The sequence below is a fragment of the Eschrichtius robustus genome, chromosome 5 (genome assembly GCF_028021215.1).
Source record: "Eschrichtius robustus isolate mEscRob2 chromosome 5, mEscRob2.pri, whole genome shotgun sequence".
NCBI classification, from domain to species: domain Eukaryota; kingdom Metazoa; phylum Chordata; class Mammalia; order Artiodactyla; family Eschrichtiidae; genus Eschrichtius; species Eschrichtius robustus.
The window spans coordinates 31,225,602-31,252,022 of NC_090828.1; the positions used below are offsets into that span (position 1 = coordinate 31,225,602).

At 37.3% G+C, this 26,421-nt stretch overlaps 1 protein-coding gene across 4 annotated transcripts in view; it reads right to left on the minus strand.

Annotated features, from left to right (window-relative positions):
* The window catches only part of PARD3B (par-3 family cell polarity regulator beta), a 1,041,870-nt gene that overhangs the window by 572,313 nt on the left and 443,136 nt on the right, over positions 1-26,421 (minus strand). For all 4 annotated transcript variants that reach the window (XR_011074130.1, XM_068544614.1, XM_068544613.1 and 1 more), the window contains exon 4: positions 11,426-11,535. Coding sequence is in view for 3 of the 4 variants with exons in the window: in XM_068544614.1 (XP_068400715.1) it covers positions 11,426-11,535 (110 nt within the window). In the remaining variant the exon portion in view is untranslated. The remainder of the gene's footprint in view (positions 1-11,425; positions 11,536-26,421) is intronic.

Below are 26,421 nucleotides of genomic sequence, written 5' to 3' on the forward strand. Positions count from 1 at the left end.
ACAACATATATATATATATATTTTTTAGGAAGCACCTCATAAACTGGCTTTGAAGGCAGTTTCAGATGAAGATTGCCCAAAGCAGTTGAGCGATGACAGCATCTATGGGACAAAGGTATAGGCTCGAGGGTGTTACTTCCAAGGTTAACATTTGATTTGAGTGGTAGAATGAAAAGAGGTTACACTTTGGATTACAACATATTTGAAGTAAAATTTCTAGCACTGCTACTTATTAGCTACATAATCTGGGGCAAATGAGTTAACTTGTGTGAGCTCTAGCTTCTTCATCTATGAAACAGAGTAAATAAAGCCGAACTTGCAGATTTTTATGGGATGAAATAACATATTTAAATATATATAATGAAGTGCCCACATCTGACATGAACTTGGAACTGAGCAAAGAAAGGCCCTCCCTCCCTGACATCCCGGGTAGTATTACGTGGCCATCTGTTGGCAGACCTAGCATGCAGATTAATGCTACTAAAACTGCAATTAAATTGCTTTGCAATTTAAATAGGCTATTATGTGATAGGAAAATGTACTCCATTCTGTTCTTTATATAAACCTTTCATAAGTGCCCCCTGTTCTTTAGGAAAGATATTACGTTCTGGGTATGTGAAAGAAAATGCGATCCACTCACAAGGAGTTCAGAGTCTAGTAAGGGAATTATAAAATGTGGAAAATTATAATATGAGGTAGAAAGAATTATAATAAAGATATGACAGTGTGCCATGGGCAGGACGTGGTTAATTCTGCCCATAACGGACAGAGGTTAGGGAAGGATTAGTGAAAGAAAGACCACTGCACTAGGTTTTGAAAGAAAATTGCACATTCACTAAGGGGAAGGGGGATGAATGACATCTGTCATTTTCCTGGCAGAAGAAACAGCTGGGCAAAGACACACAGGATCATTCTGTGCACATGTGAGAAACTGCAGGCAGCATGCTAGAGATGAAGCTAAACATATAGGCTGAGGTTAGGCTGTAAAAAGTAATGCCAAGAAACCAGAAATAAACCCTTGCTCATATGGTCAATGATTTTCAACAAGGATGAAGGGCAAGAATAGTATTTTCAACAAATGGTGCTGAGAAAAGTGGATATTCACATGCAAAAGAATGAAGTGGAACCTTTACCCAATACCACATACAAAATTTAACTCAAAATGGATCACAGACCTAAACATAAGAGTTAAAACTATAAAACACTTAGAAGAAAACATAGGGCAAAAACTTCACAGCATGGAAGTTGGCAATGATTTCTTGGATACAGCAGCAAAGAAACAGGCAACAACAACAACAAAGTATATAAACTGGACTTCATGAAAATGAATAACTTTGGGGTATCAAAGGACACTATCAACAGAGTGAAGAGGCAACCTACATAATGGGAGAAAATATTTGCAAATCATCTATCCAAATAAGGGATTAATATTCAGACTATACAGAGAACTCCCAAAACTCAACAACAACAAAAACAAACAACCCAATTCAAAAATGGACAAAGGATTTGAATGGACATTTCCCCAAGAAAGATATATGAATGACTAACAGGCATATGAAAAGATGCTCAACATCACTAATCATTAGGGAAATGCAAATCAAGACCACAAGATGACACCTCATATCCATAAGGATGGCTATTTTAAAAAAGCAGAAAATAACAAGTGTTGGTGAGGATGTAGAAAGACTGGAACCCTTGCGCACTGTTGGTGAGAATATAAAATGGTACAACTATGGAAAACAGTATGGTGGCTCCTCAAAAAATTAAAAATTTAATAACCATATGATCCAGAATTTCCACTTCTGGGTATATACTCAAAATAATTGAAAGCAGGGTCTGAAAACAGTATCTGTACACTCACATCCACAGCAGTATTATTCACAATAGCTAAAAGATGGAGGCAACACAAGTCTCTATTAATGAATGAACAGATAAGCAAAATGTTTCATATACATATTATTCACCCTAAAAAGGAAGGAAATTCTGGCACAGACTACATGAATAAACCTTCAGGAAATTATGCTAAATGAATTAAGCCAGTCACAAAAACCAAATACTTTATGATTTCACTTATACGAGATACCGAGAGTAGTCAAAATCATAGATACAGAAAGTAGAATGGTGATTGCCCAGGGTTAGGGAGAGGGGGAAATGGGGATTTATTGTTTAATAAGTATAGAGTTTCAGTTTTGCTAGATGAAAAGAGTTCTGGAGAGGCACAGTGTCCTGGCTGCACAATAATATGAATGTACTTAGTGAAACCTAACCATACATTTTAAAATGGTTAAGATGGTAAAAATTATATTATGTGTATTTTACTACAATAAAAAAAAAGCCATACCAAGAAATTTAAAATATATCCTGGGAAATGGTCAGTTGTTTCAGGGCAGGAGAGGGACATGGTCAAATTATGTAAATATATTCAGATATTTATAGGTATACAATAATTTTATTTATGAAATAATGAGGAATCATCTTATACCAGTAAAACCTCATTGGACAAATTATACAACCTTTAACCAAACAATACTTACATTTAATAAGACTATTCAAATAACATTTTGACAAGATAAATGTATGAACTTTTGATAGGTGTTCTAAAACTGTGGTATAACACTACAGCAATATCAACTGCTTTGGATGCCTAATTATCTTTGGATTTTCATAGAACATAGCTGAGCGTCAAACATATTTTATTTAAAAATTAAGAAACATGCGTGATTGACACAGTGACTGAAATTAAAGGCAAAGAAAAGGAGACAATACAATTTCTTTAAGCAAGTCCATCAATTCTGACTTGTGATGCTTAAGAATCTACCTCTTCCTTTTAAAGGGGGATAATCCTTTATGATTTTTACAACAAATGCCGCTTACCCATTCTTTGCTTGAAAGGTAGGGAGTTCTGTAGAGAAAGGGGGCTGGAAAGTCAGCTGGAAAACATCAGGGCTACGTCAGTCAGAAAACTGTCAGCCAGTTGCAGGTTAAAAAAGATTTGCTAAAAGTAGTGATGTTTTCACTGGTTCAAGTCTGTCAGAAGGCTTTAGATTCTCCAGCGCCTCACACCAGTAACTTCAAAACTAACTGACTCCAGATGTCCCTATGATCGTCTAATCAGACATCAAAAGCTGTATGGTGACAAGCTCACACGCTGCTTTCAAGGATGCTACATGTTTCCACAAGCGTGAAACACACACAGTAGCTACTTTTAAAATGTGATTCATCTAAATCAGAATTCCATTTTAAAGTACAGAGCTATTAGGAAAGGGGCCACCCTCTTGAGAAAGAGAAAAGTCTTTTAAATGTCTGTACAGTGTCATTCGATGACTAGATTTTGAAAGAAGAAAACAAAATGAAACCTGCACTTCAGAAGAGTTTAGGTTGTGAGGGAAAAAAAAAAAAAAAATCTCCCATCAGAAGAGATTTCTAAGAATGGCACCATGCTCAGGGGAAAAAAAAAAAAAACCAAAAAACAAACCTCTCCTCTCAATACTGATTGTCTTGTTTCTTCTCAAGGTGAACTTTCATTAACTCTTTCCTTCCACGCCATCAATCTTCAGTAAACGTCCACAACACAGAAGGGACATACAGCAGATCAGAACTTACATAAGACACGATCCATACGCTTGAGCTTTCACTTTAAAGTAACATGATCTACCTGCACTTTAGTCTACAGGTTTAAGCAGTGCTCTCCTCCAAAGAATTTAAGTGTGCATATGTAGATGTATGTATGTTTTTATGCTGCTGCCTTTGTGTATTTAGCTTTTTAAAAAATATATATTTCTTGATATCATTACCTTGAGCAATAAAGTTTGGCATTTTGCATAGAAATATAGCCTCATTTCATGAGCACTTACAAATATTGAGACCTTAAAAGGAAATTTAAAGATGAATTCATACCATACCAATCAAGTTCATAATTTACATCGGGAACCCTGAAGTTGCTAGTTTGGGTGTCTGAGTCCTTAAGAACAACAGGAGTTCATATGGAATTTCTATTTATTATTTCCTATTAGTGACACAAAATTTCTGTGGAAATCATCCATGATGTAAATGATTTTCTCAGGGTCACAGAGTTACCGATGCAATCAGGTAGAATAAAGCTACCTTAAACATCATCTTTACCAAATTTCAAACAACACTGTCCAATCACATCTGCCCATGCTATTAACATGAGATGCTTATTAGTGTTTTGCTAAGAAACACCTTGTAAATGTTCCCATGCTCTTGAATTAATTCACATATCAGGATTTTTATTTTTATTTTCTTCCAAATCACTTGAAACCTGAAGAACTTCTTAAAGAAGACAGAATATAAGGAAAATTTTGAAGGGGAAATCTTCAGACGTGATGGGTATAAGAGAGGCATCTTGTCCAGAAATTTCTAGTCTAATCAAGGATTTTCTAAGTTCTTTGAAGATAGTTATTAGAAAATTACAAAGCTGTAACTACTGAGATTACTAACTTTTTGATTATAGAACGCACAGTTTTATTACAAAGAGGTAGAACTCAGATAATTGACTCCATTGACTGCCTATTATTTTCTTTGTTCACATTTCACGGACACTAACAAAATTAGGCTTTATAATGTTCGTCTCCAGAATTATCAAGGTTTGTTCTTTTCCTATAATTCTATTTTCTCAGAATCAACTTCTATGATGGAGTCATTGCTAGAATTGTAAGAAGATAAATCAGGCCTCACTTGAAACTGCTGACTTCAGCCACCCATCCACATCATAAACTCCAAGTGGAGAACTTGTGTTTAAATACCTCTCTCCCCTTGACAACACTAAAAAACGCAGGTAACACACTGTCCTAAAGCAGAAAATCCTAACCTAAAGCTATTTAGGGAGAAAAACAGTATGTATACAGGTAATTTCACAATTTTCACATTTTAATTCATATATACATATGTGTGTGTGTATATATACGTATATATGTATACACATACATACTCACAAATTCACACATCTTTACAAAACAGTTAAAAGTTGCTGAACTGAATTCATTTTGCCCATCTCAGAAGTAAAAGTTTTAATCATCTAAATCATATTTATGTGTCAGGCACTGTGTCTGGGGGTTTGCATACAAAAATGAATACATCAGCTCATGCCTCTAAGGAGCCCCGTCTTGTAACAGACATGTAAACAAGCAGTTATATTTGAGTGAGATAAGAGCTAGAGATAGTACACGTGGTAATTCCCATGACAGGCTGAGCAGAGTGTAGACTAAAGGCAAAGGACATTAATTTTAATGGTTAAAAATATATTATTTGATGATTTGATACTCGTTGGTGGATTGCTGGGCTTAATTGCTTTAGCTCTGGTCTTCATAACTAGGTTGTAAGTTTCCTGAGGACAGGGACCATGCCTTATGCTTTCCGGATGGCACATGGCAGAGGTCATGGACATCTAAGGGATTAATCAATTTATGTTGACATAAAAGCAAACTCATTCAATTTTCATTACGTGCAGATCAATCTAAATAGCAAAAGACGACATGTCATGGTTACCTCTTTAATTTCTGAAGCTGACCTCTGAATAGTGATCCCTCTTTTTAGACTTTCAGTTCTGGACTAGACCCAAGAAGAATGATGGGGGAGCACTCACCTAAACAGGGGTCACAATCCCCAGGTTCCTTCATTAGTCATGGCACAGACATTCAGACCGTCTAAATTTGTTTCACTAACTCCTGCAAGGTTTGGTGAAAAACTCTTTCACAGAATAAACTGGGCTTCTAGATTTTCCCCAGCTGAATGTGAGTCTTACAAACGTAACTGTTTCAGAAATTAAGCTGCCTAAAGTTGCCAAACTAAGTAAACATTTGGCCCCATGAAATATTGGATGGCAGCTTTATCTCTTAAAAACAAAGCCATATGAAAACCATCCTTGCAATGCGTCTCCAAGCTCTGGTCTTATCAGCACACAGCGTGAACAGCTGGAGTTACAAACACCAGGACTATTATTAAATCACTGTGTCAGGAGGGGGAAAAAAAAAAAAGAAAAACCTTTTGTAGGCTTCAGTATCTCTAAATAATGAGATTATATATTACATGCTATTTCTCCCTCCCTTTCATTCATCAGTATCCATCTCTCTTCCTTGGAAGACAATGAATAGAGCCTTCCTTCTAATTTATATCAGAGTCTACAATGATTATTTTGTTCCCCTATTTCTATAGCTGCTTAATTGTATATCTAATGGATAGAAAAATATGATTCGGTCATTTAGAATTTTCATTAAGTTCCTATGTTGGATTTTGACAGTCAGCAACCCACAACCAAAAGTCCTCTGACATGTCAGTGACAATTTGATGATTTTAATCCTAAAAGCCAAGCTATTTAACTTTCTCTGTAATATTTCAGTAATTCCTTTCATGGATTTGAAAGTGTTTAATCCAGGAGGAACACTGGCTATAATAACTTCAATATATGTGACATCCAAGGGGAAAGTCTCAAATCAATACATATATGCAAGACACAAAGAGAATGCTTCTACTCACTGGAAAGATTTTCTCTCACTGGAAGCTACCTGCCATTATCGTTGCTGATGAAATAACAAAAACTCCACAAAACTGATACTGGATACTGTATTTTCACTTTTCATTCCTATTGAAGACACAGGACCACTGGAAACAGTTCTTCTCCCCAGGGTGTCTTCCCAAAGGAGTTGGCGCCCCTTTCCCCCAATCTTACTGCTGCTACGAACTGTGTTGTTACTGACCAAAGAGTTATTTTGGACCTCTCAATACAGCAATTCAAAAACTTCCATTCATCTGTACATCTTGGATTTACATACTATGTGTTGGATAGGAAAGGTAATAATATGATGAAACAACCTTAATTATTTAATACACATTTGGAGGACAGCAGCAATTTCTACTTTACTTCCTTATCATTCATCATACTCTGAGAATTGGTGGAGTTCCCATATTATTTCATCCTAAACTCCCCAAAAAAGTGGTTCTTGATCTTTTGTATTCCTTTTAACATTTGATAAGTGATAGAGCCCCTTCAGGAAGCGCACACACACACACACACACACACACACACACACACACACACACACCCCATGTCATGGCATAAAACTTCAGAGAGTTAACAGACACTCTGAAACCCACCCATGGACTTCCAATTTAACAACTTCAAAAACTGCCATGTTATTTTTTGAAATAAAATGTATATATTATAGACACAGACTTAAAAAAGCAGACCAGTATTGTCTTAATTTATTCTGGTGAATCAAGACAAGTAATAGTTTTAGAACAAACAAAGAGAACAACCACAGCATTATAATTTTCAGGAATCCACTTTTTAATTTACTCACCCTGCAGGATCATTTTGCCTTAGGGGTTAAACGTGAAACTATAAACAGTCATTAAAACACAAAACAGCCATGGTAGTTAACCGGATATTAAGGGGAAAAAAAAAAAAAATCACATCTGTTTTAGAGTTCTCTTCCATCCGCAAATTCGGGAACATCAATTTCAAGAACCTGGTTTTATGGCTTGCCCTTAAGTCAAGAACACCAGGTTACAATCAAGGCAAGGAAGGTAAGACTGCCCATAAGGGAGGCTCTCACTACAATATCTTGCCCCCAGGATTCTCTTTCTTTGATTCAAAAGCAGTCAGTAGAATTGACTTTTCTATTCCTTGAAAAATAGTCATTACTATTTGCACATTAATAATCATGCTATTCTGATTAACTGGAAAGGTTTATGAAAAGAGGACGAAAGGAAACAAATTCCTGTGCTGTTTATCTGGCGGTACTCTAAGTGACAAATACTGAGATTTAGTGGCTTTGCAGTATACACAGAATTAGAAGCTTGCAGAGGATCTGATTTTTCTAAGTTAAACCCTTTTTTAAAACTCCAACTTGTTTGATGGTGTACATCTTAAATAACCAATATGTAATAACTTCACCAGCCAGAAAACAAGTGCAACTTTTCCGACATTTCAAAAACATATCTCCAGACATCAGAGAAAACTCTCCTCCCTATAGCAAGCCTAATGAAGTACAACTAAAAATAACAACCATCAACTGTGGTTTTAAAGGCAATATTTCAATATAATCAAATGTGTCAAATATTCATCCTTACAGCTTCTTATGCTGTGGGTTGTAAGTAAGTTTCATTTCTTGGGAATGATTGAATATAACCCACTTGGGGCTCTGCCATCTGCGAATTGCTTACATATGAACACTCTGTTTAAGAGATGGAAATTTTGTTGTCATTGCCTTTCTTCTTGGATATTGAAATGAAATGCAATTGAACAGAGCTTTTTAAGCAATTATTTTTCATATTAGTTGCTACGTGGGTGCATTATCACATGCGCCCCAAGTTCATCATCACTTGTCAAATCATAGGAATCAAGTATGGTGCCGCTGAAGTGGAGGAGGCATCGAGTAGAATTACGGAATCTGAGAGATGGAGAAGAATCCATATTCTCAGATTCTGTACTACCTGGGCTCAGGTCACTGCCACACAGAACGCTCTCTGCAGTGTGCTCCCATGTAAGAGTTGTGGTTGTTATGTCCCCATGGTTTCCTTGAAAGGCCGCTCCTCTGATCACTGAGCAAGCAATACAAGTGACTAGAGGGCTATGTGTAGGGTGCCACATAATTTATCATCCATACATGGACACCTCTGAGAGTTAGCAGGGACACTATTAATAAATATGCCAGAACAACAGGCATGAACTAGGACTGCCCCAGGCAAACCTAATCATACTGTTATCCCAGAGATATTGTGCAACTCAAAGAACTTTCTCCCAAGGGTCTCAAACCATTTCATTAGTGCTATTTCCAATTTTACTTCGGTCTAGAGCTGCTCTGTCCAACAGGAATAGAATGTGAACCACAGATGTAATTTTTACTTTTTTAGTAGCCATGTTTTTTTAAAGTAAAAAGAAATAGGTGAAAACAATTTAAATATATTTTATTCTATCCAGTTTACCAAACATAGTATCATTTCAATGTGTAGTCAATACAAAATTATTAACGAGATCTTTTACATCACTTTTTTCATATTTCAATCTTTGAAATCCAGTGTGCATGTTAAAATACATTCCTTATGCTCAATAGCGACATGTGGCCAGTGGCTATGATATTGGACAATCAGGTCTGACCAGCCCACGAGTTAGGATGTGCAGGGATAAAGGAAGAGAGTTATAATACATACATACATACACACACACAAACACACACACACGCAAACTGCATTTTCCTTCCAGGTAAAAAATAGACACACCTAAATGTCTTCACTTACTAACTTTACACTTGCCTGGGGTGATCCAGACCTTAGGGCAGATAAACACTCACCTGGCAGATTCTTTGGGGGAGCAGAGAGAATATATGAGTTAGAAAAGTTGGGTAATTGCTGAGAATTTCTAGGACTTTTTCCAGACTAATATTAGTCTTGCGTCCAACACACATACACTGAGCACCTTCCATGTACTTGGGACTAGAGAAAGAAAGATAAATAAGGTGCACTGCCTGTTCCTTGTAACGTTAAGGATTAAAGTTTGCGTGAAGATTATTTTACAACTGAGGCAAGAGAAGCCTAGGATGTGCCATTATTCTGTGGCAAGGCAAGGACCAGATTCTCTTCTTTGAGTCTCAGGTCTGAACTCCATCACCCACAGAGAACTCTGCGAGGGAAGGAGGAAATGTGCTTTCCTTTCTACTGTTGATACATAGGGATTGACCCATGTTTGATAACTTGCATAGGTTAGGTAAAAGGATTTTCGGTGCCAGCATTTCTTCTTGAATTAGGATTTGCATTTTTGCTAATAATAATATACCTCCCTCTCCAAATACCCCAATTTGGAACTCAACAATATCATATTTTGGTAAGGAGACAGAATCTAGCAGAAAGATAGTAGCCCTCATTTCCTCTAGGGCAAGCTATATTGCTGTATTTTCGATTGGTCTCAACACAGAGCCTAAGTGATAGAAACACAGACCTAATATCGGTGGGGTTTCTGCATGTAAATCATGGTAACACAGATCACACTTTTGTTTCAGGGTGTATTAACGTCGCAAAAATAAGCAGTAAATTATAGTTTTTTCTCTTTTATGTAATTCTTCTCTTGTTTTTATAGTTCTTCTCTTCCTCCAATCCAATATATTCAGGCTTAACATGGTCTCAATCAGTGGGCATTAAACACACACACACACAGCATACCACATACTGGTTCTGTTTGTACTCATCATTAGAACAGAACACACACACCTGATTTTTACTAAAGTAATGTCCCATTAAATATGTTTCTTTAAAAGGATGGGAAGTGAGAAAACATGACATCTAAACTACTTTCAGGACACTCCCTTGCTTACCAAAAGAAACATGCCCAAATATTGCCACAAACCTATGAGTAATTACCCCATGATTTAGTATGGTGACTCCTACCTCACACATATTAACATTGGTTCTTGATAAGAATATTTTATACCAAACTGGGAGAATCCATTTAGCTCATTTAGCATCTCTACATACCAAAAATGTTGCTTTTTTTCTGAAGGCACTATACACAGTGAGACTTAAAATGGAGAAGAGACTTGCTTTTAGGAGACTTTTAAATATGGTTGCATTATTGAAGATCACCTATTGCAGTGATACGCAGCCATTATCCAAAATCTAACTCTCAGGCTATTTCAGAGGATGAACCAAAATTCCAATTCTTCAAAGCAACTCAGGACTTAGCAGAAAAATCCCACAGCTCCATATGGAAGGAGGGCATTGTCTCTTCAGGAAACTATTCTCCACTTAACTTCTCAATTCTAAGTAGAGCATTTATAGGTATACCTAGGTTTAAGCACTTTTGGTATATAATTTTATTTTTCCTTAATTTGAATGTTGAGAAATCCAGTCCTGGTACCACATATGTCTACGATACTGGTAGCTTGAAACTCTATCACCATTCACCATGGTATGACTTATGACTTCACAAAGCATTGTATTGTATTAACATACTGAAAATAGATAAACTATCTCTTGGAGCATTATGAAGGAGAAGGATGGGAAACCCAACAGTATAGTGCACTGGTTAAGAGCGTAGGTTCTGGAGCCAAACCACCTGGGCTAAATTCTTGGCTCTGCCACTTACCAGCTGTGACCTTCGACAAATCACTAAACCTCCTTCTGCCTCAATTTCATTACCAGTGAAAAGGAGACAAAAACATGTTTGTACTTTGATGTGGAAGTATAGATGACTTAACGTAAAGCCCTAGGCACATAATTGGTGCTCTGTAAATAATAGCTATCACTATAACTATATACTAGCAATAGCCGATGCTAGTTATTATTATAACTAACACTATATATCCTATCAAAAGCTCTAATTATCCACTTACTTAAGACTGCAAAGTCCCAGTTAGTTTATGGGTAAGGTGCTTTGATCTTTCATTAGGAATGCAAACGGCAGGATACCTACTGGAATAACAGGTTTCAGACTCTGGCCACTGGGGTGTGAAGCGCTTGGCTGGGCATCAGCAGGTGGGCTTGGCGCTGGGTCACTGCTTCTCCTCACCAGCAGCGGAGTGCCTGTAGGACAAAATAAGAGGTGAGAGGTCAAGAATGCCCTGGGGGGAAGAGAGGGCATGGTACAATGCAATTTAATTAAAAAGGTTTACAACATGCTTTTATGTAAAAACATTCTATTTCTAAGGATGCCTATAAATTAATCCATTTAATGATCTTTTGTCACCTATTTATAGAATGACACATGGAAACAAAATCTTTCCGCTCTCAGCTTTCCCCACTTGCATTTCAAAACAAGCCATTCTGCTTAACAGAAAACTGTTAGGCAATGCAGAAGTTGACAGTGTACAATCGAAAACTGGTCTAGAAAATATATTTGAGTATTAAAAAGAATGATTATCCAGCAGACAAGTGAAGAGGTTCACACAGTCAGTGCAATTTGCTATTCAGGAGAGCTAGAAGTATAGTTATTACTGCCATTTGGAGCTTCCCAACTCTTTTGAATGATGATATATACTGAAATAAATTATTTGCTGGGGTTATAGCATTAATGTCTATTTAAGTACACAAAGAGATTGGTTTCATTCTCCTCCTTTTCTCCTAAAGTAGATAAAACTGATAAGGAAAATAAGTTAGTTCTTCTAAAAATATATCCTGATTTCTCTTTAATAATGAAAGCTTCCATTATTAAATATTTGAGTCAGTTATTAAATTCTGAAAACAGATCATACTATTAGAAAGCTCAAATGAAATTCAACCTTAGCAGAGAGAGTGGCCCAACTACTCTGCCTGCAATTAGGCCGAAAATAATTTGTTTCGTACACAATTGGTCACTATAGAAGAAACTCTCAAAAAATCTGTTTGTGACTTAACAATTGCTCTCGTATAAAAATTAACTTTTTATTTGTGTGCCTTTGGGGAAAAAAGAAACAGTAGAAATGCAATCCCGTTTATCAATATTCTGAAAGTAATTCCCCAACTCCCGAGCTATTGCAGTTTAAAATAACACTTTTCATACCTTATTTTATATGGTACAGTTATAAAAAGTGAATCCATTTTGAAGTTATTTACAAATCTGATTTTTCTATGTGCTACAACATCCTTATTCTGTGAACAAAACATAGAATTGCTAATACTTTTCACCCTTATTCAGTTAGAAGTTGCTTTTTAAAAAATAACTTATTTTATAATAAGAAATGAATGAGCTACTGAGGAGGAAACACTATGCCAAAAGGTATTATAAAGCCCAAGTACACATTCCATTATTTATTTTTTATTAATAGACACTTCACTACATTATTCCCCACCTCCATCTAAAACTTTTTTTAAGTATAGCTGATTAACAATATCATGTGGCTTTCAAGTGTACAGAAGAGTGATTCAGCGTTTTTGCAGATTCTATTCCATTATAGGTTATTACAAGCTAATGGGTATAATTCTTTGTTCTATACAGTATATCCTTGTTGCTTATCTATTAAATATATATTAGTGTGTATCTGTTAATCCCGTACCCCTTATTTTCTCCTCTCCACTTCCCTCTCTGCTTTGGTAACCTCAAGTTTGTTTTCTATATCCATGAGTCTGTTTCTGTGTTGCATATACATTCAGTTGTATTATTTTAAAACATTTCTTAAGCAAGTGACATACCAATAGTTCTATGGTTGGCAATTATTCTCTGAAAGAAATATTACAAACAAAAAAACAAAAAAATAAGAGGAGTAAAAGTAAGAGAAAGTACCAAAAAGTCTTAGACAATAGAGTCCCAGTTCCACACCAGTATGTTTTTCCCTCCTTCAGGTGATCTAAAGACTAAGAGCCTCTCAGGTTAAGCCCCTGAATTACCATTAACACGAAGTGAACCAGCCAGTCTAAACGCAACATCCTCAGAAGCAACCCATTATCTTTAAAATTAAAAAGAGAATGGGGCCAACTCCATGAAACTCTGGTTTGTTTCCAAGCATTTAACCCAGACTAGTACACTGCAACAATCAATAATATCAAATTGGAAAAAGACAAACAAATAAAAAACATGTTAAACCCGAATGGGATACCGAGGTCACGAAATACGTTGATTTAGAGGCACAGAAATAAATATTTCAGTGACTGACAATTTCAGTTACGTTGTTTTTTCAGCTGAGTCATATACATATATACATATATATATACACATATACAGAATGTGTGTGTGTGTGTGTGTGTGTTGGTGAGGGGAAAGAGAGAAAAGGAGGGAGAAAGAAAGAGATTATTCTTGGGTAACAAATATATTTTTCTCAAAGAAGCCACACTATATAGTTTTCCTTCAACTCTAAAGACACGACTGACTCTTTACTTACTGTCAGTATCTGCTGTTTTAACAACAAAATGTTAAATTATTTAAAACATAATTTTATAATAGCATGTATTTGTATTTCTATAATCAATCAATATGCCACAGTATTATAGGGTGTCTCCCAGAAGATGACAGTTCAGTTTTGTACCAGTGGACCAACTATTTGGAACATTAACAAACAAACAAATTGTAAAGCAGCTAGATCTTTTTTTTTTTTTTTTTACTTTTTATTTTATATTGGAGTATGGCCGATTAAAACAATGTTGTGATTGTTTCAGGTGCGGAGCAAAGCGATTCAGCCATACATATACATGTATCCATTCTCCCCCAAACTCCCCTCCCATCCAGGCTGCCACATAACATTGAGCAGAGTTCCCTGTGCTATACAGTAGGTCCTTGTTGGTTATCCATTTTAAATATAGCAGTGTGTACATGTCAATCCCAAACTCCCTAACTATCCCTTCCCCCAACCCTTCCCCTCTGGTAACCATAAATTCATTCTGTAAGTCTGTGAATCTGTTCCTGTTTTGTAAATAAGTTCATTTGTATCATTTCTTTTTAGATTCTTCATATAAGGGATATCATACGATATTTCTGTTTCTCTGTCTGACTTACTTCACTCAGTATGATAATCTCTAGGTCCATCCATGTTGCTGCAAATGGCATTATTTCATTCTTTTTAATGGCTGAGTAATATTCCATTTGTATAGATGTCCCACATCTTCTTTATCCATTCCTCTGGTGATGGACATTTAGGTTGTTTCCATATCTTGGCTATTGTAAACAGTGCTGGAATGAACACTGGGGTGCATGTATCCTTTCAGACCATGTTTTCCTATATGCCCAGGAGTGTAACTGCCGGCTCATATGGTAGCTCTATTTTTAGTTTTTCAAGGAACCTCCATACTGTTCTCCATAGTGGCTGCACCAATTTACATTCCCACCAACAGTGTAGGGGGGTTCCCTTTTCTCCACACCCTCTCCAGCATTTATTGTTTGTGGATTTTTTTGATGATGGCCATTTTGACTGGTGTGAGGTGATACCTCATTGTAGTTTTGATTTGCATTTCTCTAGTAATTAACAATGTTGAGCATCTTTTCATGTGCCTCTTGGCCATCTGTATGTCATTTTTAAACGTACTGCCAACTCATCAGGAATAAGTTTTGTTTTCCTCTACTTTTCTGTATTCCGTACTTAAATGTCTCCTGTTGATTCACCTAATTTCTCCTTGGCTGTCTCCAATGAGCACCTTTAAATAGGAACTGCTATCTCAGAGAGTTTTAAGCAACCTTTCACATGGTGATTTAAAATCTAATTTTTAAATTCCAAGCCCCATTTGAAGGTGAGACTGAGTTACACTTTAAAGACAAGGAAAGATACATCCTACTGTATAAGAGAAAGCAAGTAATCAGAAGTACTGAAGATGATCTGGGCAAATCCTTGGATATATATATATATAATAGGGTAAAAGGCACATCAGGCTGAAATGAGAGGGAGACAACTACATTTGGTTTTTGGAAACCCCTGGGGGTGGGGGACAAGGGGGTGTACATAAGATATAACCTCTGCGCTGAAGGAGTTTATAACCTAACAGTAAAGGTCAGACACTAAGAACTACAGTGTCGGGACAGTGGAGAGGACCTGGGCTTTGGAATCAAATAGACTGAACTTCACCTCTCCTTGCTCTGTGACACTGGACTGCTTTGTGATCTAGTCCCATCATTTATAGCCTGATAACATCAGATCACAGAATTGATGGACAGCTGAAATAAAATAAGACATGCATGAGACATGGTACTGTCCAATATCTAACTTTCACACAGGAACCACTTCCTCCCCACATACACACACATACACAAGAAAAAGGAGGTTACAGCACTTGCTAATGTTGTGAGCAGTGTTACCTGATCTGCTCAAAAAGCTGAACTCCTTAAAGTCAAGTGAATTTTCTTGGAATACTATGTAAATGAAAATAGTAAAACATAATTCTGTGTAAAATCAGGTGTAGCCTAACTATACAAATCTAAACTTCTAAGAAAAAAACGATGAGGTGGAAAGGAAGTTCAAAAATGGGGAAAGAATACTACCCATTGGTATTTTTCAGCTAACTGAGAAAAGGCTCATTAGATTTTAGAAGCAAAAGCCCTCAATTCAGCTCAAGGAACAGTATTATTCCTTGATATCATAGTTTAAAAGCCACTGGTTGCAGAGCCCAAATAAAATAAGAAATATTAAGACTAAAGCATAAAGTCTTATACAACTGCATTATGTTTTCCCACTCAGTTAAATATTTGAGGCCCCGCTATGCATCAGCCTATACAAGGGGAGGACAATATTAAGGTGAATAATCATGGTGCTTAGTCTAAGCATATCTTTTAAAGAAGGAGATGGGACAAGAAACACTTCAGTATACAGAAAAGTAGGTCCCAATGTAGTGTTCCAGGGGAGTTAGGTATGGCTGATTGGAGAACCCAATAACGAAGGGAGCCCAGAGGAGGGTCACCTAATCCAGTTTGGGGAAAAGAATTTTTAAAGAGGCCCCAGCTAGTTAAAAGGCTCAGATTGCCACATCAGTGAATCATGCAAGATATAAAGGCCAACACAAATTTAAGGTGTTATCTATATAAACAAAGGTCGCTGTCTCTTTGGTATAAATGGTGTACACACACACCCGTGGAGGGATTGCTTTCCCTGTTTAGAGGATGTGCTTGGGAAGAAATCAGCTTAAATGCCAGATGATGTGTTATATATGAAATTCTGTTTGGGGGGTTTTGAAAGATGCCTCAGAAAGATAGGCAGTTATAGAGACTGAAACCAAGACCCAGAAGAATCATCCATATCATGATGCAGTGGGCAGAGAAAACAAACAATGGTTTTAAACATGAGTCCCGTGTCAAATATCACAAAGGCACAAGTTCTAAGTTGTATGGTGAGTAGGAGCAGGGATTTATTTAAGAATGGTTAATGATTCTCCTGAGCAAAATCAAAGGGGCAGCTTGTCATCAATACTGATGCTATTTCATCCTAGGGTGACTGACACCTGGAAAGCTTTAGGGGGTCCCAGTTAAGACATTGACAAGGCATTCTGTGAGAACTGGGAGGCCCCAAGCACGAAGAGGCTGGAAGGGCATTGTGAAGAAAGAGAGACTCAGCGGTCACAGGCAAAAATGGAGTAAGAAACTAGAGAAGGACACAGGAGAACTTAGCAATGACTAAGTTCATTGACTAAGTTCAATGACATACAAAGCAAATGAGAGGGAGCGTCCAAAAGAAACCTAAAACCATTCTTATATTTCTTGCTTGAGGAAGAACAAGCAATAGGGAAGTTTTAGCAACTGTTATGATTTGTTTCAGAAAAACAACAACAACAGCAAAAAACAAAAAACATGAATCTTCGCCCACTGAAGGTTAGAATGATTTGCTTTGAATCTAAGATGTCTTGATATGCATGAGAAATTAAAGACTAGATTTTCGAGCATTCATAAAGGTGAGTATGAAGTTCATACTGGAAATCCTATTGGCTTTCAGAATGAGTGATGGAGACAAACACAAGGTAAACAAAGAAAAACAGGAAGAATCAGCACGGGCCTCCAAAAGGCACTGCATGCAAACTAATGAGAAAACCAGAATTTTATATTCCCAAAGAATCTTCAGAGGATTTTCAGAGTGCATCTAGAATGACGTGTGGTTAACAGAGCCACAGAGGTGAGCCTAGAGGAAAGGTGGGGCGGAAGGGAGGAGAAAGGAACTGGAGTTAACATGATAAACTATTTTTGTGCAAAGAGGGGTAAAGGCTGGTCTTTGTAGAGATTCAGTTTTCCTTTGCTCTGAAGGATTACTTCTGTGCTACTGAATTAGCAGGTCACCAAAACACCTAGTTTGAAGAAAGAAAACACACTCTCCTTCCAATGCTACTTACACTTAGGATAGACAACAAAATAAATCTAGATGGGGGAAAAGGCTGTTGCAATACACCTCAACTGGTAAATATTTCACTTGATGATGAAAATGCATTGCAGATGGTTAACATATTAAGGAATTAAAAAGAGATAAATAGCAAAAGAAATGCTCTGCCAGTTAAGCAATATTAGTAGTATATTAATAATATTAACAGGATGCATTAGCTGCATCTCGGTTTCATACAGTACATTTCCATAACAGACTTTGTACCTAGTCGGTACCTGGAAGAATGCCTTTTAATTATCTTGCACTTCAACACTTGTTGAATGCATTTGGCGTTACACTATGGAGATGTCCTTCAGATATACGGTGCAAAGAGAGCGAGTGTGAGGAAACCTGCCTTCTAAAGGTGGGCCTGGCACTACGTGGCCCCCAGGAGACAGCTGAGTTGTACCCCAGAGTCCCAGTCCTCCACGTTAACGAAGGAAGCATGTTGGATAAGCTATACCAAAGGCCCTTCCAGATCTGAAAAGAGACAGTTCTGTGAGTTATAGAGCCAATAAGGAAATTGAAGTCCAGAGAAATTAAGTTCCTAAGTCTTTTGGACTTGATTTCTACTCCAGTTTTATCCACGTGACACTTTTCCATTGTGGGGTCACATCTTTACGTGCGTGAGCGCATGGAAGTAATGGGAATGATGTCTCTTCAATGTGGTAGCAATTCTTTTCATCGAAAAAGTTCAGCAGATAGAAAGACTCAGATAGGAAGATAAAATGAAAGGGTGCTGGGAAATGAATAACTAAAAGGTGAATATCAACCCATAGTCACATGGGCATATCTGGCAAGATGCTTGACTCCACTAGTCAAGGCCTACCAGCACCTCTCTCAGAGGGCATGGTCTCTCTTGTAAATGATTTAAATATCCTTTTCCTATTAACCCTCAAATACCTCAATTTTAAAAGAGAGAGAGATTAGTGAAAGTGGTACATCATTTGCTTTTGGAGACAACTAGGTTGTGTGTGTGTGTGTGTGTGTGTGCGCGTGTGCGTGTGCGTGTGTGTGTGTGTGTGTGTGTGTGTGTGTGTGTGTTTCGTGGGCATGAGATAGGGCTTTTCCACTGATGCCTAACAAACTCCCCTTCACTGAAACCTGGAGACCTATAAAACAAATTGGTAATGATATCAATAGCAACGCAATTTATGGTAAAGTACCGGAGAAGAGATCACTTTCACTACAGGAGTGCCTGACCAGGTCTGGTGCCTGGCCTGTGATGAATGCAGCAGCTGTGACATGCTTTCTGACACCGTGATGGAAAAACCACATGAGAGAAACCAAGTCACATTTTAGCAGAATTTTAGCTGTCCAAATACTTTACTCTTAAATATCACTCCATTAGAAAAGAGACTCCCAGTATTGCCATTAAAGGAGCAAAGAAGTTCAAGTTGGCTAACAGTGTTGTTTTTCTTTCATTTTGGATTGTAAAACCCCAGAAAAGCCTGTTCAACACACGATGGAACAAACACAAGCAATTCACAGAACAGTCTAGCAACACAATAATTATGAATGAGCAGACACATGATAAGATATCTTTTAGTATTTGTAAAGCTGCTTAAATTGGAGTGCCACTGCTATAAAAACAAGTGAAGAGGTTTGTAACTGACTTTTACCGGGAATTATGCTTTTCTCTGAAGATTGTTATGCCTCCAATTCGAAGTATATTGTTGCCACATTCCTGAGGGTATATGCTTTTTCTCCTATTGAAGTGTTCACATTTTATCCAGTTGATATATACAAACCTACAGTTTTTCATATTGTTTAAACCACATCGCAATATCAATTTTCTCACGCTATTGAAAGTCAGTTAATGCCAAGTCTTAGACATGCACTACGTCTCAAGTGTTATATTAAGAACAATGACAAGCAATTAAAGGACAAAGCACACTGTATTTTGGCAACGCCAATGGAAGAGATTCAAAAGTGGTCACTTTAGGTTAAGAGTAAATTCAAACGATTTAAATAAAGGAACAATGACAAGTTACAGTGAAGGTTCAACAGATGCAAAGGCCCTGGTCTCTGAAAGGTATGCACTCTAGAAAAAGCACAAAACATTAACAAACAAATAAAGATACCTGAATTAATGACTCCAACTAAAGGTTCCAGAATCATAGAGGTGAATGGAAGGAATCTGAGACATGCGTATTAACCACCCATTTCTTGTTCTGGCATTCAAGGACCTAATGGGTTTCCCCCAGTCTACCTCTCAGATTACATCTTGCACTGCATTCTTTGCCATACACTATCTGCCAAACGGGACTACGTGTCATTGCCTAAAAATGTCTTGCAGACTCTGACCTCAGCGTGCATGCTGTTTCTACCCCCTAAATTATCATTCTCTACTACTGCCATCAGTTGTAATCCTGTCCATCCTTGAAGGTATAAAGATCTCTACTTCCTTGTAACATCTAGATACGGATTTGCTGTGGGGCTAATGAAGCCTAACTTCAGGGCCCCTCACAAGCTCCCAGGTAGAACCTTAGCAACATGAGCACATGATTATATGACTTTGTAAATTTTACCTAAGTAAATAGTTTAATCACAATAGGTTAATTCTGTTATCTCTTTCAACTCTGATGTCCCCTCCAGCATACTGTCCCTTCTGTTGGGTGAACCTAGAGTGGCCAAGAACATTTCCAGATTCAGTTAAGTGAGTTGAAGATACACTTCATCTGAATAAAGTGGACTATATATATTTGTGTGGTTTACAGACACTTCTATGTATAGTTCTATGCCAGTCCTCTTAGAGGAATATAGGTATATCCCTCTTACCCACTATGTTGGTTTATCCAGCTTCATGATACAAAAGTACAAGGCCAGGTGACATAATGAAATGACTGCGCTCTTTTTGCACCCAGCGTTGGAAGAGTGGGGGTGCTGGAAGATAAGACTTGAAATGTATAAAGCCAGGAGCTAGTCTAAGGAAAATTCACTCACTCCATGTATAAAATTATATGTAATTCAGTAATCAGATAATTCAGTTCTCACTGATATCTTGACAAATGGGAAGTCCTCTTCTGTATGGAATATATTTGAAAACGTAGCATAGAATTAAAATTCCTATGCTAGTAAGACACAAACCTGTAGCCATTTCACAGATTACAAGAATGTATGTGTGCAGCCCCATGTTTATATATCACATATACTATTTAAACAAAAAACATTTTTATTACTATACTACAGCCAAGACTGAATTATCTGTTTATTCAGTGTATAAAAAAATCTTACATATGAAGAGATTATTAAAGATTATGCAGTCAAAACTGTAGGAAAAAGCAAGTTACTTTAAGCATTATTTCAGATATAGTCAATTAATATATCATTAATAAAATATTTTTTCATATTTTCTGACATCTTTAGTATATTAGCTTTATTAATTTTTTAAAAATTGTTGGCATTTTTTCTCATTTTGAATTAGCAGTCATTTATACTTTTGTATGTAAAATCTATGTTCCTTTTCTTAAATAGTAATCTCCCCAAGTTTCATACTTGAAAGCCCTACAAAATGTGGATCTGCTTCTGTGCTTTTCTAAGGTATGTCACATCCTGCTTTGTCTTATCTGTAAAGGTGTATTTTTTCTTGTCTCCCCTTAATTTATTAATTTAATGCCTAAAATATACTAGGCAGTCTTCTAGGCATTCTGGATACAACAACACACAAAGGTCTTAATCTTGTAGCGCTTGTAAATAGCTGAAGGAAGGCAGATAATAAACACGTACACAAATAAATGTGGGCATTTAAGACAGATAGGGATAAAGCAAGTTCTTAAACAGGAATATGAGAGAGAGAGAGAGAGAGAGAGAAAGTGATGGGGAGGAGAGTAAGGTAGGGCAACATTACATTGTAAGCTCTTTGAGAGCAAGCAATTCACCCTAGTCAATCACTTAGGATCCCTAGCAGAGTGGGTACTTGACAGATGCCAGCTGAATTGAACTAAACACAGTAAGAGGAACAAAGATCAACCTCTAAATTCAGAAATCTTTGGGTTCTGAAATGTCTCAGACAAGGGAATTTTTTTGGTTCATGAAAGGGGTCTATGCCCCCAATAAGTAAATAAATTGCTACTGTCAGGTTTGTTTCACTTCACCTAACACTTTTTTTCTTCAGCATCAACATTTATTTTAAAACAAACACTATCACACTAATGCAGCATATGTTATCACCCTTGCAACTTAATGATTAATGAGCATAAAAGTGACATCAACACCAATGTTAAATAATTCCAGTAGAGGCTCTAAAATATTGACTACAATCTTATCAGTTACCGTTGTTTACAAAGGGATCTATTGCCTGGTCAGTTGATCTTTCAGTTTTCTCTAGTTTACAGTCTTACATCCTTGATATTCATGAATAATCTGTGTTCATAAGATTTATGGCAACCTATGGAAGAAGTAGAAGGAAAATAGTTGAGTTTACTTGAAAAGATTCTTTGGGAGAGTTGACTTTTAAACAGAATTTTGAAATGTGTAACGTATATGAATTGATAAACTGGTATAAAATGATGACTCAGATATTTATAGTAGGCAGAGGGGCATATGATTTTAGAGGCCAGAGATGGACATCCTTGCACAGATACTGATAGTATTTGCTCAGCTATAAAACAGGCATGATCCAAGTAACTAGAGGTGAAAGTGACTGAGTGATCTGGTTAGAAGAACATTATAAGAAGGTCTTAAAATGGGAGAGTTTTACTTTAATCTCATTTGAATAACACAGGCTTCCAAAGGGAGACCATCTACAGCATTTTTTTTCAAGTATTGCAGAACTGATTAACATACATTTTGGAAAGACATTTGTAGATTATAAATATATGAAACATGTTGACTAAAAGGTTAAGCGGAGTTATCTTTTCCAAATGGTTTCTTTAGTAATTCCCCTATAAAAACCATAAAGTGTATTTGGATATGTGTCCAGTGGAGGAGGTTTGGACTTGGGAGGACTGTTTGATTCAGCGTGGAGCACATTTGGGATGGTTCATTAGGGCAGTGATATTGGTCTGTAGGAAGTGTTTATGGAACCTTTCTTTTGTCCTAGATTTTAGGCCACAGCTCCCATTGAGTTGAAAACAGCCTCTGAAAGACTACTTCACTAGTTCTTTACAAGATGAGAAAGGGAAAAATCAAGCAATGCCTTCAGGCCGTTGAGCTGCAGTTGTAAACAATTACTGGCAACATCAAAGTACCAAATTCAAATCACCAACTCCTTCAGGATAGATGAGAAACACCCATAAGTCAATTTAAGGCATCCTGGGCACAAATCTATATGATTTATCAGCTGCATTTGAAACCTTTGATCATTACATTTTATTGGAGCATTCAAAGTCCCTGGAAGGACTGGAAAAAGTCGGGAATTATGGAGCCACCGTTATCTCTTAGGAACACTCAAAAGATGGTTTTATGCCAATGCCTCTATGCCCCAAATGCCGTCTTCTGTGTTGTAGCAAAGGGACCTAATGCCTCTCAGGGCCTTAATTCCTCTGATGGGGAAGGCATGGTTTCTACTTAATAGCACTTACGATTCTAAACAAGTCAATCAACAGAAGCTCAATCCAGAAAACATAGAAACTGGGCTCCCCTGACAGGGAACATGTCTAATAAAAGTGCCAGAGGAAAATCTGACTTTCTCCTGTCTTGTCTTGCATGGAGACTTTTCCAACATTGGTGACTGTGGTTTGAGACCTCCCTGGCTGACACACAGCTACTCCTGGAGCCCAGGGCTCAGCAGTGACCTCAGGTACCTTTTACCTTATGCATCCAGTTGGCAAGGGGTCATGTTCTACTCATGATGTGGAACTGGCCCCAGCTGTCCAAACCTTTGTGACTTCACATTAGATAACTGAAATCTAATCCACTTGAAAGTACCCTGAAGACCACCCAGGTGTTTCATATGGCTGCTGTCTTGCTACTAAATAGGTCCATTACACAAGCTGGAGCACATCACACCAGCAGACTGATTCACCCAGTGGCATAGTGAGGGAATGGTCCACGGATCATTACTGACTTTTCTGTGTAACTCCTGACATCAGATTCAACATGCATCAAAATTCAAAGGCCGCAGGTACAAAACTAGATTATGTTTTTCTATGATTCTTCAAGAGAAGGGGCAAACTACTCTTGCTAACAGCATTAAAGTTCTAGCTTTCAAGGAAAAGATGTTTGAACACAGAGGGCCTGCTAATCCTAAGAATGGGAAATACAGAGTTTGGTTTGAATTTAAACTGTTTTCTACAAATGGATTTTGGAGAGTCACAGTAATGACTGGGTTTCAATCAATTAAAAGAATAGGCCAGGGACTTCCCTGGCGGTGCAGTGGTTAAGAATCCACCTGCCAATGCAGGGGACACAGGTTCGATCCCTGGTCTGGGAAGATCCCACATGCCGCGGAGCCATTAAGCCCGTGCGCCACAACTACTGAGCCTGCGTGCCACAACTACTGAAGCCTGCACGCCTAGAGCCTGTGCTCCACAACAAGAGAAGCCACTGCAATGAGAAGCCTGCACACTACGATGAAGAGTAGCCCCTGCTCGCTGCAACTAGAGAAAGCCCGTGTGCAGCAATGAAGACCCAACACAGCCCAAAATAAATAAATTAAATAAACAAATTTTTTAAAATATTTAAAAAAAGAATAGGCCAAAGACTGAATATCTATGACTATTATAAGCGATAGAACAAGTAAGTCTTTAACACTTTTTTTTTTTTTGCACAAGTCCTAGGAATAGACCAAATTATGCCAGGATGTGAAATGTTTATTAACTTGAAGGTGATACTTGTTTTACCCAGCTTATGTCACAAGCCCATTATATCCATAAGTACTGCATTATATTAGGTTAGTATTTATTATAACTGAATAGCATGAAATAGACAATAATGATAAGAGGTCACAGAATAGCAAATTAAAGCATAATCTACCAAGATTGGAGGGAATCTGATAACAAAACTTAACACAGACCTCCAACCTATGAAAAGCATTAACTTGCAGGTGCTGATAAGAGGCCAGTATCTAAATCAGCCAGTATTTGAACTTGTCAAATGGCTCCTGAGACAAGCCTCCATTAATTTGAGAGGAAGGATCATAATCTCATCTCCAGGTCTTCTGAGGGCAAGCAAACCAATACACAGTGCTGTTTTCCAAAAAAGCTGACACAGAAAAGGAGGAATTGCCCTTATAAGCTATACATGAAAGGACGCTATCAGAACTGTCTTTGTACTATGCTTGTCTAGGTCATCCAATACTATGTTATCTAGAAAACATACACATGTGTACACATGCAGGTTGCTTCCACAGATGAGGTAGCTGGGCCTCAAAATGAAATAGGATGACTGCTCAGCTACGCTGGTGGTGTTGCTAAATCATTTAATGTGTTCCTTCCATGTACACGGCTATACAGGATGTATGATGGGTATCTTTCCAGTTTGTGACTGTCTTTGGCTGTATTCTTGAAGACTATCCAAGAGTTTTACAAAAGGCCTGAGATACTCCTTGTCCATAGCTCCTGGGCATTTTCAAAAGTAGCTTTTAAATGGTCTTTGAATAGAAAACCCATCAATTTCAGACTAGACTTACACACCACAATAAAAAGACTTATTACCCAGCAAATGTTGGATTCTTAGCAAAGCATATGAGAACACATTTTAGCAAGGGGTAAGGAAACACACCCTCCCTCTGAATGGGAGCAGTAGCAAAGTCACATTACAAAGGGTCATACATACTAAGATGGGAGGAAGCTGTGATCATGAAGTAATCTACCACAGCCTATATACTAATTTCATAAGCCTTTATGTTCAGAATACAGATTTCATAAACCCTTATGTTTAGAATAGATTTCGTTTCCTATCTAAAACAAACATATGGTATCAAACAGTCTTTTAACGCTCAGATTTAAATTAGTTTTAAAGAGATAAAGAGACTGAAATAGTTCTGCTATTTGAGCACACTTAACGATGGCAATATTTATATAAACATATTGGCAGAGGAAATGGTAAGTTCCCTACATCTCAGTGGGCCCATGGTTTCATTTTAGAAGCAACACATTTACCTAAAATGTTCACAATGTTGCGTACAAATATGGTGGACTGAATGACTAGGAGACCTACATCTGCTAACTTTCCATCATTCAAAACAATTTCATTCTATATGGCAATGGCTCTCCCACAGTACACAGACTGTTTGTCAATGACAGCATTTTTTTATTTGTGTACCACATGGTCACTGCTAGTTTTGGGCAAATATTCAACCAAGAGCCAGTAGAGTTCATGTTGCTTTCTCTGAAATCCATCTCAGGAAAATCTCTTGATCCTTGAAAGCAGGATTTTCTGACTATGTAGGATACAACTCATTCATGAGTCTTGAAATCAATTTAAGGGGTCATAATCAGCATTTCAAATCATGGATGGTATAGAAAATAACAGATTGTGTTACACATAGTAAAGCTATGCTTTGTTTTATAGAAAAGTTTTACCACATGTGTTTGCTGGGTTGCAATGTAAAATGCCTTTTTTTTTTTTTCTTTTTTTGCTTTGAGTCATGGTCAAAATTACTTGAAAGAAAAAACCTCTAAATCGGGCTGACTTGGGAAGTCTCTGGGGGATTACAAACTCCTTAAGGAAACACATCTAGCCCAGGAGTGAGTCTGATAACCTACTTCTAGAGTCTGTCTGTTTTTGG